Source organism: Lipotes vexillifer, unplaced genomic scaffold, assembly GCF_000442215.2.
Source record: "Lipotes vexillifer unplaced genomic scaffold, Lipotes_vexillifer_v1.1 scaffold419, whole genome shotgun sequence".
NCBI classification, from domain to species: domain Eukaryota; kingdom Metazoa; phylum Chordata; class Mammalia; order Artiodactyla; family Lipotidae; genus Lipotes; species Lipotes vexillifer.
In genome coordinates, this window is record NW_006786333.1 from 1,748,273 (window position 1) to 1,763,806 (window position 15,534).

At 42.7% G+C, this 15,534-nt stretch overlaps 1 protein-coding gene across 1 annotated transcript in view; it reads right to left on the reverse strand.

The window, feature by feature from the left end:
* ST6GALNAC5 (ST6 N-acetylgalactosaminide alpha-2,6-sialyltransferase 5) overlaps positions 1-15,534 on the reverse strand; it is a 176,626-nt gene that overhangs the window by 8,902 nt on the left and 152,190 nt on the right. The window contains exons 3-4 of the mRNA XM_007458722.1: positions 10,626-11,035; positions 3,658-3,765 (exon numbers count right to left, since the gene is read on the reverse strand). Coding sequence (XP_007458784.1) covers positions 3,658-3,765; positions 10,626-11,035 — 518 coding nt within the window. The remainder of the gene's footprint in view (positions 1-3,657; positions 3,766-10,625; positions 11,036-15,534) is intronic.

Sequence of the window (15,534 nt, forward strand, 5' to 3'; positions counted from 1 at the left end):
ATGTGCCTAACTCTTCATTCCAGTGAGAAACTGGGCATAAAGAAGCCACAGAATTGGGGGGGGGGTCTGCTGTGAGCAGCCCGTGGGGGGTCCTGCAAGGAGCTGGAGGGAAAGGGGGACCCAATTCACATGGGAGCCTTTCATGTCCTTGGCCCTCCCTGCCAACCAAGCACCGTTCATTAGTGCTCGCCAGACAGCTCCTTAAAATGTGCTCATGGGTGCATACCTGCAGATGAGTGAGCCCTTTCTCCTCATAAATTTATCCACGCTTAATGTACACCAGCACTGTGCCAAGAATTCCTCATCTATTATGTCATGGAATTATCATATAACCCCGTGAGGTAAGTACTAATGTCATCATCATCTGCAGACATGGAAACTACGGCTTCTGAGACGGTCGTTAAGTAACCTGCCCATGGTAACTAAGGCTCAGTGAGGTTGAATAACTTTCTCAAGGTCACATAGCTTCTGACCTTGAGAAATGTGGCTCATTTTCGGTCATATAAACACCCTTTGACTACAGCACGAGAGAGAGAGGACAGGGCCATTCATTCACTCGGTATGTCTGGAGCATCTGCTATAGGTCAGGACGGTACTGCTCTACTGTCCTGTGCACCATGGCTCCAACAGTGATCCCAACACACAAAAGCCTCTGCCCTCGAGGTGTTTATATTCTGGTGGACTCAACCAGCGTGAGGTCTGTCATCTCACAAAAGCCTTCCCTACCACTTTTGGCCCTGGTGATATCTTATCTCCCTAAGTCCTACAGCTCATGACACATGTACCCTGCTGGCCTTAGAGTTCTTAGCTTCTTTCAAAATCAAGACAAAGGGGATATGGCAGACTAGTAGCTGGATTAACTTATAAGTTGCTTTTTCATTTTCTGGTGGTGATACTGTTTGCAGGAGTCATTTTGACTCTAAGTGGCTTTGCTGTGTTTGTTAGATTTCTGTGTGGGTAAGGCTTATTGTAAGCCTCCAGGAAGCAAGAGCTGTGGCCTGTTCTTTGAACCCCTCCCAAAATTCTTGGTGCCTTTCAGGGCAATTCTCAAGGGCTTAGGATAATATTAATAATTCTTTTATATATTTTATGTATAATATTAAAGTATTAGTAATACTAATGTTATTAATAATCTTTCCTGAGCACTAACTGTGTGCTGGGCACTGTGTCAAACGTTCTACCGCCATGATCTCATTTAATCCTCACCATGACCTGTTTGCTTTTATTATTATTTTCTTATGCCCATTTTGTAGATGAGGACAGCAAGATTCAAGGTCACCGGTAGGAAGTGGGTGCCTGGTGGTTCAGCCCATGTGTCCTGGACGTGAAGATGAAAGGAACCTGGGAATCAGGCTGTACTGCTCCTTCCTTTCTTACCCTTCCTAAACAGGCATCAGGACTGAAAAGGATGCTGTCACCAGCCTAACCCCCTGCACCAGAGGATGCCCAGAAGGATGCTTCTTCACTCTCTCTGATAGGACACTGGGGTTAGGGATCCTTCTGGTGAGTTCTGGCCGAAAGCATCTTATGAGAACAACTGTTGAACCTTTGGGATGGTGGCTGAGGAACAGAAATTCAGAGCGGCTGCCAACATACGGTGCATGGACGGTATCTTGACTTCCTTGCTAGTGTCATCGTATAAATTGTTCCCATCCTAAGTGCAGCAAGCCGTGATGAACTAACTCTGAGTAAGAGAAATGACAGGTTAACTTGCCTTTCATTTGTTTTCCATAATAAGTGCAATATTTCCTTGAACACTTTAAGTCATTAACATTTCAATTTATTCATGTTCTTTTTCTCCGGTGCCCTAATGGCAATATTACATAATTATATTTGCCGTCTAACCATCAGCTTTGAAGGCTCTTTGCATGCCCAAAGGGGCCACTGCCACTGCCTTTGTTAGCCTGTCGGTTTGAGGAGGCAGTTGGCTTTTTTACACCACCTTACCTACTTTTTTGCACAGAGGTTGTTAAAGGGGAAAACAAGGCCAGTGCATTAAGTGATGAGGAATTGGGTGAGGGTCCAAGCTCACTCTGGCCATGTACTAGGCGCTGTTCCAAGCACTTTACGTGTATTCACTTATTTAATCCTCCTTCAGGCCTCTGAGGCAGAGTCTATTATTATCATCACATCCACTTCTAATGGCAAGGAAGCTGAGACATAGAGAGAATGAGTGACCTACCCAAAGTCGCACTAGGTTAGTAAGTGGCAGGGCTGGGCTTTGAACCTGTGCCGTCCTCGTCCAGACTCCACCCACTTCCTTACTACATCATGTCTTCCCTGGGGATGCATGAGTCCAGGCAGATTTCAAAGGCCTGCTCTGTCCACCCCTTTCCGTCTCCCCTGTGACCTGACTCTTAACATATAAACTAGTACTGCTGCTGTGTGGTCTTTGGGTTAAAAAGGGTGGGAGAAAAGTGGCAAAGTGATAATGGCACAATTAAGTGTGCTTCAGCATTCTTGCATCAAACCTCCAAATGGTAGACTTTGCCTAAAGGCTCACGGCCTTTGAGAAGTTGTTAGGTTTAAAACACATGAAGGTATAAGCAAGCATAAATTTTAATGAGCAAATTTAAAATGCCCTCCCACCCCCAGATCTTACCATTTGAAGATCATGACTGAGGCCATGTGCAGGTCAGCAGGCATGCCTGAAAACTAGGAAACTTTCTGATTGTATTGGCATTGCTCCTTTAGGTTACAGGTGAATTTCAATCGGCCTTCCACAAATCAGGCCCTGAATATTTCTCAGTGTGTCTGTTAGTACACACCGAACTCTACCTGGGCACATGCCAGGAGGTAACAGAAATTATTATTACATCAAAATAATTATGCCTGTGCTTTTGGTCTTAGAAACACAAACCGAGGCTACTGATGTGGAAAGGGGAAGAGACTAAGAGGAATATTTTAATTTTGGAAAACAGGCCTTAACCATCAAAGAAATTGCACTCTTTAATTCATTAAAAATTACCACATTCCTTTCAAATGAGAATAAAACTAATATATATTTTTTTAATGAATGAATGAATGAATTTATTTATTTTGGGCTGCGTTGGGTCTTTGTTGCTGTGCATGGGCTTTCTCTAGTTGTGGTGAGCGGGGGCTACTCTTCATTGCAGTGCACGGCTTCTCATCGCGGTGGCTTCCCTTGTTGCGGAGCACAGGCTCTAGGCACGCGGGCTTCAGTAATTGTGGCTCACAGGCTCTAGACCTCAGGCTCAGTAGTTGTGGCTTACAGGCTTAGTTCTCCACGGCATGTGGGATCTTCCCAGACCAGGGATTGAACCCGTGTCCCCTGCATTGGCAGGCGGATTCTTAACCACTGCACCACCAGGGAAGTCCCCAAAACGAATATTTCTTAATGCTTGTTCATTGTTAATATTATGCCAATTACTGCATTATTCTTGGTTGATAAATATTCAGAGGATAAATGAAGCCCACAAGATGGATTAATTCTCCAGCAGTACAAACAAAAACTTTCAATATTTTATATCACATAATTAAATGCTGTTTGCTGTTTCTAGAACCAGGACTTGGGACATGTTAATTAATTGCTTCAAGAAGACAGTAAGACATGTTTCACGGTTGATAGTTGGAATCAGATATTTATAAACACTGCACAACACTGCTGATGAATTACATTTGCAGAATAAATCCTACCTGCAGAAGTCTGGGGGCACCATGCCATAAACATTGATCCTGTCACAGAGCTCCAGGGCAATCGTCATTGTGAACCAGCCAGTGCTGAGCCAAGTGTTGGAGATCTTCCTGGAAGGAACAACAGTTAAGTCTGCAAGCTGGTAAAATAATCATTATACCCACTCCATCTTAAATCCTTTCTGGAACAAGGCTGACTATAAACACACACACGCTTTCTCTCTCCATTTGGTAAACTCTCTCTGTCTCTCTCTCTCTATCTGCTAAAGCTGGAAGTTTAGCAGATAGAAATCTGTTACTCATACCACCATATTCTATGATAATATGATAAATGATGTCAATACTCCATCATGGTGGATTCTCAAGGGACTTCTACATAGTCAAAGATGATGATCAATGTTTCAATGTTTAAGTGTGAATTATTACCACTCAATTTCTTGTAAGATGACAATCCTCGTGTGTCGGCTCTTTATTAACTAGAATACTTGACTAGCTATAAGTATTCTTTTTTCTCCACACAGGGTGGATAACGAAGAGCTTACTAAATGTGAATAAACACAGTTGTCTTTATCTATCAATTGATCAACTGATCGACCAAATGATTTAGGGTAGAAGCTTGCCTTCAACTAGACTAATTAGCACCAACATCTTGACTGAATGTCTTTCCTTAGAAGGAGTACATTCATTTGGGAATGGGCTAATGACCAGAGGAAAAGGGACACAGGGATGCTTAAGTTTAATTGAGCATTTGCTTTATTTTACCTCAGAACAGTCCGAGCCCTGTGACAATTTTTATTAAAAGACCAAAAATGGACAGAATTTAAGGAATAAATCGGTGGGTTCCAACATTCATTCATTTGCCCATTCAAACATCTGTATTGAGCCCTAACCACACACCAAGTCTAAGGGTAATCGTGGAGACACAACATCAAGGTCTAATTTGACTTGTGAGGATGACTCGGTCCACCATGCTATGCTGCTGTGGATATTAATTTCAATTCTTCGGGGGTTGCTGCATTTACTTTTTTTTTTTTTTTCAGTGCTTGTGGCATGCATCATTAGCCAGTTTCAAACACCTTATCCCCAAGGTCAGACTGTCTGACTTTGCCCAGCCATAGCACCGTATGTGATGTGAATGAAAGAGCCGCAGGAAAGCTTTTCTACTTGCACTGCATAGCACCCCTCTTTGAAAAGGAAGAGTTTTTGTTAAGCAGTTTGCATTATTTCCATTTCACATAAGGAATAACAACCAAAAAAGGCATTTTAAGATGTCTTTTTTCACATACCTGACAGGAATGGGTAATTTAGTCATTCCTGAGTTCGTGGCTTCAACTTTCTAGTTCTTAACTCCTTTACTCATTTTTATTTTCCATTCCATTGTATCCGGATCCAGTAATATCCCAGGAAGTACATTTAAAAAATTCTCAAGATGGAAATAGCATGGATTTGTATCTTACTAGTTTCTGTTATTCACCAGCGAAATGACCTGAGGCAGGTTATTGCTGTTCTTTGAACCTTGATTTCTTATCTAGAAAGCAAGCATGGGAAGCTCTATCTTCCTGTGCTATTTCGAGGACTAAAGGAGAGAACATCATAAAAAGTTATCTAGTCTGGTGTGTTGATACATCAAGATCCCTTCCTCGCCTCTTGGTTGCTAGGTTGGAGCAAATGAAATAATAATTCAACCATTACTCCCAGTGCTTTTTAGCACACACAAAACAACTGATATCCTTCCAACACTGCTACTGGCTCTTGTGTAGGAGCCATCATCAGTAGTCAGGGCAGTACAGTAAGTCCCTTACATACGAACTTCCAAGTTGCGAACTTTCATAGATGTGAACGTGCGTTTGCACGTCCAATCGCATAAGTTAGTTCACGTGTCTGGCGTACATAGTCACATGCATGCATCCTCTACGAGTGGTTGTGCTTTTGTGTACTTTACTGTACAGTACAGTATAGAGTACAGTAGTACAGTATCTTTATTACAAGCCCAGGATGTCATCTATGATGAGGAAAAAAGAGCTACTACCCAGACATCGCTGGATTTTTTTTTTTCAAGAGAGTAGATAGAATTGAATCCAGCAAGGGAATGGAACCTGTGCCATCAGCATCAGGCGTGAGTGACATTGCTGCTTGCCCTCCATCTCCTGTTGCTGACGATCCTTCAGCTCTACCATCTCCCACCTCCTCTCCCTCCTCCAGTCAGTAAGTCTTCTTGCCTGTTCACTAGATGCCAGCTCCTGTATGCAGCTGTTGTACTGTACTACTGTACTTTTCAAGGTACGGTACTGTAAGATTAAAAACTTTTTTTATTTTTTGTGTTTTTTTTAATGTATTATTTGTGTGAAAAGTATTATAAATCTATTACAGTACAGCACTATATAGCCGATTGTGTTAGTTGGGTACCTAGGCTAACTTTGTTGGACTTACGAACAAATTGGACTTATGAACACACTCTCAGAACGGAACTTGTTCATATGCAGGGGACTCACTGTAATTAGAAAATTCTGGAGCCTCCAGCCTACATAGGTATTAACAATCCCCCTTGTTTTTCACCAGGGCTCTAAATTCATAAGAATTTTGGGACTGAAGGAGGTGGGACAGAGCAGAGCTGACTGTATGGGGGAGGGGAAGAGAAGGCAGTGCCTTGCCTCAAGTTAGACCTTGTCTTCACCAAGGCTGTGACCTTGAGATGGCAGGTTGTTCTAGACTTAAACTGGGAGAGTGAATAACTGGAATGATGTGGAGCCCAGGAGGAGAATGACAGCTTACTTATACCCCCAGATTCCTGATCCAAGAATCACACTCATGTCCCTATGCTTTTGAGTTGTAGGAAACACTAAGATGGCTTTTCCCAGTGGTAGAAACTTCCCTACAACTTTGGCTTTCTTTTGTGTGATGTAGTAGAAATCACAAGCCACAGCCTGAAATATAGGGGGATGAGACTCTACAGGAAAAGATTTAATGGGTAAAAATGGGGAGAATAAAAAGTGGAGGACTGAAGAAACTAAGGTGAACATTTCTTTAAAGTGCCACTTAAAATTCCCCGGGCTTGCGAAATAGTAGTCTTTTGGGATCACATGCTATAGATATGCAACTGCTTTGTGCTGTCTTTCTAAAAAGATTTGAACTCTTTTTCCAACAAAGGAATATCTAGTGTTTTTACACTTAATCAGCTGTAATGAAGGAATATGAAGAGCTGTCATGTGCTAATTAGGGAAAATTATCAGATATTCTTTTATATGATGAAGTAACACACTGAGCTGATAATGCTATAGTACACACTAAATTACAATTAAAGGCCTTTCTGCTCCACCAGAATCTCATTTATAATCTCTATGGAAATATTCTTCCTGCAGTTATTTCATTTATACTTCTTTTATCTAATTACTATAATATTGGTTCTGAATCATATTTTCCTAATGTACCCTGTTCAATTATAAAGTTATTTTCAAGTGCAGTTACTTTCTAATATCAAAGAATACCACTTGGCCATCTATGTCATTTGTCATGCTTCTTAATTGCAGATTGTTCCTGAGACATTTTTTTCTCCACTTTTAAGTAGGGTGAAATTTCCATAAATCAAAATTTATTGAATTATCTCATTTCTTCAAAATATTAGCCTGAAATGAATGTCCTGATTATGAGATTGCAAAATTAGATATTCCATACTTTGTGTATCTTTAATCCATGCCACTGTTTTGTTAGGTTTCAAGAAAAGCGTACACAGAGGCAATACTGTTAGACCTTAAATGTTTTGTGTTTTAGTTTATAGAAATAGTTTTGTTGTGAAGGGCTGTTTCTGACTTTGTTCTTTAGCTTCGAGTAGACTGAAGATTAAGAATATGGACACGTGAGAATATTGAGTCAATAAAATATTAGCTTCTTTAAGACAGTTTCTTAAAGGTAAGAGGCAGAAAGATTCTAAAAGTTGACAGTGTACTTTGGCATCCTACAAATCCATCAGTGTGATTCCCTGTGTGGGGACTGCATGGATCCTAGTAGATGGATGAGAAGGCTGGCAGCCAGTCCATGAAATTTTATCTGTCTCTTACCATCTGGGCTCACTAAGGACACAGGCTTATTGAGCAAAATGTTTTCACTGGTCAGAATTTAATGAATTTAGTGAGTGGGTTATGTCCTGATGTGAGATTGTTTCCTAAAGATGTAAGGATGTAATGACTAGTCTCCAAGTTTTCAACTTAATCCCTTAAGAAGATCCAGAGCAATGTGTAAATATCCTAAATAGCTAACACTGCAGTAGTGTTTCAGGAATACTTAAATTTAGCAAACAACCATTAAACTCAAAAGAGAGAAGTGTTTTCTATTGAAGAGAGTCTTTCTACTTATTTTGAATTTTCCAACCAGAAAAAATGAAACTGTAAATAACTTCCCTCATTCTCCTTCTCTTATAAAGTGCTCTCTTAGTTAAATAACTCATTCAAATGAGCAACAGTCTGGGTTTTTTTTCTTATTTGTGGTTTTTAAAGGACAGTAAGTGACTGGATTTCATGACAGCATGTGATGGCGACCAGAATCCCCCACGTGATCTACTGGCTGGGCTAACCATGGAGTCACCTGGGCTTCCAGGGAAGGAGGCCACAGTGCCAGTGGCCAGGTCCACCTCTCCTCAGTCCATCAGATGCCATGTCCGCTTTTGCCTGGACCAGGCCTCAAATGCTCACAAGGTTTTAAGGATTTAAAAAGAAAGCTCTTCCCTGCAAAGAATTTGGGAATGATGACCTTTGGTCTTTCTTTAAGCCTCTGTTCTTCATAATGAGCTGCCTAAGCTGTAGCCAAAAGGATTTAGTGCTTCACATTCTTTACTTATCGTATCTCTTTAGTTTTAAGATAAGAAATTGATGCAGGAACAGGTTTTGTAAGGGAGGGGGTAAATTACATCACTAAATGTGTATTAGTTATAAACATACGTATTTTAGAATTAAGGAAATGAGGAAATTTAATTATTAGACTGGTCCCACGAGGCCTAGTCACTATGCCCTTGTCACATGTGAGGTTACTGAAATGTTAGATATCTTGTCCAAGGCCATATAACTAGAGAGGATCAAAGAATTCCAACCCAGAGCTGTGTGTTTGGACTACACCACACTGCTCCTTTCAATACCTATAGCTGTCCTTTTCTTCACCTAGATTTGGCCAGCTCCCCACCCTTTATCTCTGCTTCCTCTCTGGCTACTCCTCGCCAAGCACTCCTGTTGCAGCCACAGGGACTTTTCTCCAAACCCCTGGAAGTCCTCTCACCTCCGAGCTCTTATGCCCATAAGGATGTTTCTCTCTCCCCTTCTCAGGTTCTTCTTTACCTGGATAAATACTTATTGGCCTAGGTCTCAGCTTAAATACACCTTTTGGAGAAAGTCTTTCCATCACACCCTCATCTTCTAGACCAGTGCTTTTCAAAAGATTTTGACCTATAGTCAGAAACACATTTTACCTCATGATTGAGCATATATGCTCACATGGTTTTCATTTCATTTTAGTCTTCTAAAGTGTGTAATTTAGTTTTTTTAAAATATACTCACAGAATTGTGCTCTCATCATCCCTATCTAATTCCAGGGCAATTTTATCACTTCAAAAGAAGACCCTGTATATGTATATTTCTATGTATAAAACCGAGACAAATTTTATCCCATGAAATAATACTTTGCCTTACTTACTATAGGAGATGAATGCTGATATTGTCTGTTTTATTCCATTCTTTCCATTACATTAAAAAAATCTTGCAGTGACTCAATACGTACATTTCATGTTCCATTACTGAGTTGTAAGCAACAGTTTGGTAAGCCTTGTCCTAGACTACAGCAGGTCTCTCTGTCCCACTGGTCATAGCACCGTTTTCTTCCCCTCACATGACCTAGCACACTGGCCACTACTTGGTGAATATCTGCTGGCCCTGTTAAGACTATATTCTGGGAGGGCAGGGTCTAGATCTGCCTTATTTCTGACTGTGTATATCCCCAGTACCAGGTGCAGAAAAGTAATAGGTACTCAGTCAATATATGTTGACGGAATAAATATTTGCCTTTGAAAGAGAAACATAACCCTATACACTTATTTCTGGTTAGTGTTCACACAAGTAAAATAAAATGCAATAAACCTATTATCTTGCACTTACTACCAGTGTAAGCCAGGAGCAGTGTTGCCTCATCTTCCAGAGTAGGGATTTGGCCCTGAATTATCTGCATAAATGTCTCAGTGCTTCCTTTCACTTTGCCCTATAAATTCAGCTTCAGCAGTCCAGGCTCCAGGAGGACCCTACCGATGAGCTCTATAGGTGGCATGAGCAGTGTGGTCACAACAAAAAGCACTGAGCAAAAGCCTTTAGCAATAAAATGATGCCATTTGCAGCAACATGGATGGAACTAGGGATTATCATATCAACTGAAGTAAGTCAGAGAAAGACAAATACCATATGATATCACATATATGTGGAATCTAAAAAAATAATATGAATGAACTTATTTATAAAACAGAAACAGACTTACAGACTTAGAAAACAAATTTATGGTTACCAAAGGGGATAGTGGGGGAAAGAGATAAATTAGGAGTTTGGAATTAACTACTACTATATATAAAATAGATAAATAACAAGGACCTAGTGTAGAGCTCAGGGACCTATATTAAATATCTTGTAATAACCTATAGTAGAAAAGAATCTGAAAAAGAATATATATATTATATATGTATGTGTATATATAATATGTATAAAAGTTATATCTCTATAACTGAATCACTTTGCTATACACCTGAAACTAACTCAACACTGTAAATTAATTATACTTCAATTTTTAAAATGGTTTAAAATTAAATTAAAGAAAAGCTTAAGGAGATGAGCTTATCTGACATAAGCATAAAAAAAAAAAAAAACCCTTTGCTTTTGTTGAATCAGCCAGCAAGGACATTTCCTCACCCTCCCCTGGACCCCGGGCACCCCCTGCCCCCGCCTCTGTACCTGTCTTTGCCGGTCTCGCGCTTGAAGAGCTCATCAAACTGCAGCATCTTGTGGCGCGTGATCATGAAGGCCTTCAGCCGGGGCAGCACCTGGTTCAGGAGCTGCAGGTTGTTGTAGACCTGGCCCTTGCCGTCGCGCCGCATGTAGCTGCTGGGGCCCCAGAAGATGAACACGGTGCCCTGGCTGACGTTGAGCAGGTCGTGGCGGTTGCGGAGGATTCGCTGGAGGCTGGAATGCGCGATGACCCTCAGGCTGGTGCGATTGCCCACGTCGTGCCCGTAGCCGCGCGTAGGGGCGTCGTTCATGCGGATGACGCACTCGGTCTGGTCAATCCGGGGGCCTCGCAGGCTACGCAACAGATGCCCCGAGCTCGTCACTAGGGCGCAGTCCCTGCAGTGCATCTTCAGGGGCTGCAAGAAGGGGGAGAAGGGTCGCATCAGCGGCAGCACTCGCTTGGCACCAGCAGGTCACTTTCCTGCCTCCGAGGGCTGCCATCTTCACTCCTCTCCCTCCTGTGCCAGAATACATCCCTTCTGCTATTACCTCATCCACCCCTACATTCTCTTCCAGACTGGTGACAGGGAGTACTGGACAACAGCGAAAGAGAGCCAGCGGCGACCTGTTGACCACTGGGCTCTGGGCTTTACTGATATTAATAGATCAAATCGTCATATCAACCCAGCAAGCTTGCTGTTGCTGCCATTTTACAAATAATGATACCCTAGGCTCAGAGCTGTTGAAAGATTTGCCCAAAGATGCATAAGTAGCAAGTAATGAAGTCATGCTTTCAAACCCAGGTCTTTCTGAATCCAAAGTTACCCCCAAGTTGAAGAAAAGACTATACTACACTTTGCTGTGACACTAGTTTTAATGCTCTTAACTCACCTTATTGGAAGTTAAGCATGTATCAGTGTTCTTGGATGCTGTACAAATATATTTATCCTAAATAGACATCGTCTAAGAATCATGTGAGAAAAGACATGCAAATTGTAACCCCTCAGAAGCCATAATTTTGAAATGACAATTAGGGGAGTTTCTCCCATTTTAAGGGGAGAGGGAGAGAAATTGAGTCAGTCCATCTTCAAAAATGTAAAGAAAGCCTCAAGCTCATCCACTGTACTTGCGCCCTGTGGAAGCCCTGGCCCTATGGTGCCCACCAGGGACAACGCCAATGACAATGCTCATTTCAACATCCTGAACCAGTGATGTACTTTCTGAACACCTACATTCTTACAAGTTAAACATTTCCCTGTTCATGTTTAATGAGAAATATCTCTCAGTTGCTGTTTGAAGATAATGTAATTAGGGCCGGAGGCCCAGCCCAGCAAGTGCACAAAAAAATGATAATCGAGAATGTTCTGAAGGACAGTTGCACCGTTAGATTTTCCCCAGAGCCTCTGCCCTTCCTCTCTGTTAACTCTGAACTGGACGCACTGGCTCCCTGCACAGTCTCAGAAAACTGGATCCAATTTAGTCCTGCGTACATACAGTCTTGCATTTACTCTTGGAGTTTCCTAAGCCATAGCTCTGTCTTCCGAACCAGACAGAGAGAACCAAGGGCGGTCACCCCAAGGGCACCCACACAGGATGGTCCAGGCTTGTCTACACTACCTGTTAGCTATGGGACCTTGGCAAGTCACTAACCTCTGCAAGTCTCACTTTTCTCATTTTTAGCCGAGGATAATTGATGCCCCATTCCACTCTGATAGAATTAAAATGTACACAGTGGTAGGTTGAGCCATTTAAAATTGCCAGTATTTGACCTGCGAAAGTAGCAATTGCATGGGGTTGAACCCAGTCCTTACCATAGGACGTGGCACGGCGTCATTATTTAAGTGAAGGCTGCTCTGGGGCTTTTCAGGCAGAGTAGAGCGCATGGTAGGTACGCACCACATCAGTGTGTACTGATCGCTCTGGGTTTCTAATTGACACATGGGCTTATGAAATGGCGATTCTACCACTGCAAATTCTCATCATTCATTTGACATCCAGTTACTCTTAGGTGACAAATGTACTGGGCAGCAAGAATGCGAATGGAATGGAAAAACAGAGCCCCTCAAAGTTTATACTTTACTGGGGGGCAGTAGGTCAGAGATGTGCAATGACATGTGACACAATGCGGGGCTGTGCCGCACTGTTAGTAAAGGGGGCTGTTTAGAGCACAGCCGGGCTGGGGGCACAAAGGAAAGAGGGGTCAACTTAGTTAATATTTCTGATGTTCTCTATGTGCCAGGCACTGTTCTGAGCTTTTTATATAATTTCATTAATTCTTCCAAAAAACCTGTAAGAAAGATACTACATCGTCACCCCTGTTTTACTAAGGAGAATATTGAGAGGCAGAAGAGGAACCCGGTTTGTTAGGGGTTGTTTGGGTTTTAGCATCCAAAGTCCTGTATCCTGGGAAACCTCTACTCGTGTGAAAACATTCCTACAAAGATGACAGGGGCGTCTGCAAATAGCATGTGAGTAAATGATGATTAGGATCAGGAGACCCAGGGTCTAAAGCAGACTTTATCACAAATTGGGTACTTAACTTTCTCACCCCTAAAACAAAGAGAGCGCCAACTAGACACTTGTGGCCAGATGATATTCATTCGTTCATTCATTTAACAGACACTTATTAAGCACTTAATACACCCCTGAGGTACAGTGTAACTCAGTCCATTTGCTTAATAAGGTCACTTTGCAAAATTTCATTCCACTGGACCCGAAAGCCATTGGGACCTGCTTTTTCTCCTCAGACTCACCTAGAACTATTATCCTGAATTTTCCAGTTTGATTTATAATTTCAAGACATTGTGCTCATTTTTACTGGGGAAAAAATTCTAAAGAAAGGTCCCAGCATTTCTTTCCCCATAATTAATTATTCTGCTGTGATTCTCAGAGCATATGAACACCCTTTCAGGGAAGGCCAAGGTTCCTGACTGTGCCATACGGACCCTCTGTGATTACTGGGCACCACCAGAACATGCTGGGATCCACCCAGTCCCAGAAAGCCCTCCCTCATGAGTCCTGCCCACCTGCCTTAGCTCTGAGGTATTGATTACCTCAGGCACCAGCATCCTCTCTTTGAGTTGTACAGTTGCACCAAACAATGCAAAAAAGTTCTAAGTCTGAATTATGCCTTAAGTGCCTTTCGGTAAGTGGTGCCAATAAAGTGACAATAGCTCTTCTAAACAATGTTACACTTCCTGCAGTTGAGAGGAGCATGTACCAAAGGCTGAATCACTTCCAAAGGCAGAAACGAAGTCTCTTTCCTGCATTCAGAGGGACTAAGGTTATCTTGGGAGGCAGAAGGACTATACAAACTGAGGGACCCAGGTTCTTGGGATTTTACAGTCCCCTGAGACAGCCATGTTCCTGCACATCGAAGTACCATTATCATCCTGAGTGTCTTAATGACATGGGTGAAAATACTCGTGCCTTTGGTGAGTTAAGATTCCTGATGTAGTATTGAACATGTTCTTCCCTTAAACACTCAGATGCTGGGTTGATGAATCACTCCACGGAGCATGGGAAGGTGAACTTGGGGCTCTGCCAGCAGGCCAGGGAGATAAAACTCTACCGAGGACAGGAGACGGGAGGTGGCTCCTGGTGGACTCACTGCCTACCTACGCCTTCTCTCCTACTTCTTTCTCACAGTATTCAGCCTCCCTGATTCTTGGGGACATTTTCCTTAAAGACTCATTTGTTGAGGGGTTCCGCCCTTTGTAGGAAACATGGACACCCGTGTTAGGTTACTCCAACCTTGGTAATCTCTCTGGCTTCCTGACCTATGTACAGCACTCAATTAATACTAAATTGATTGATGGGTTGATAAGTGAGTGAATGAAAGCCAACCTCCAGGCTTCTCAGTCCTCTGAGAAAACCTCCATATATACAAAGAAGACATGATGTGATGCCCTAACCAACAATTCTCCTGCAGCCCTATGTACTAATACCACGGAGAGAAGCAGGGAAGAGCACAGAGGAAGCTCTGTCTGCAGAGAAGGAGGCTGGGCCATTTGCCTCAGGGCCACTCAACCCAGGGAACCACAATGGCCAGAGCCCAGGGCACTGCTTGCAATTAATGGCTGACTGGGAAAATGGCCCAGGACACAGTAAGGGCCATTAAACCCAGCTGGTTATTAATCCCCAGTAAGAGCTTGATGCCAAGGTCATTAGAGCTATTGTGCAGTGAAAAATGCTGAGGAAAATCTACAAGGCACGGAGGAGTTATCTCTTCTCCAGGACACTGATGCTCAGAGCAGCAGCCCAGGCCCCAGGAGTGCGGTGCACAGGAGCCTATGGGGGCAGGTGGGCTGGCTTCTAGAGGGAGTGCGCGCACGCGCGCGCGCACACACACACACACACACACACACACACACACACACGGGCCCACGCAATGCATCATCCCAGTTCCTAGGACAGTGGCTGCAACTCACTGGGGGCTCATGAATGTCTTAGAATATTTTAGAATATTGGGGATATTTAGAATATTTTAGAAGGTGTGAGTGAACTTCTCTTTCCACCCCCGACTCCCGGGGAAAAAAACCCACAATCAGGGGACAGGGGAGAATGACAACTTTCATCACAACTTGCTCCTTTGGGCCACAATGACAGGAGCAATTCCTGCTTGAGAAAGCACGCTCAGGGAATCCAGGTTTGATTTCTGTCACAGCCCGAAGAGCAAGAGCAGAAGGCATTCTCCCTGCGACCCAGCTGATGCCTCCCGAGCCTTTCTTAAAAGAACAGAAAAGGCTAAGTCCAATTTAACTTGACACCTAAAACACTCAGGGACGTCCTTGCAAACATTTGCAGCCCGGCAATCTCAGGCTTCGCTTTAAAAAATTCTGATTTATTGGGCAGAGAGAAAGCCACCTCAGAACATAATGTCCATTAATTTGGTAATGAGACCCGTCTTGCTCTG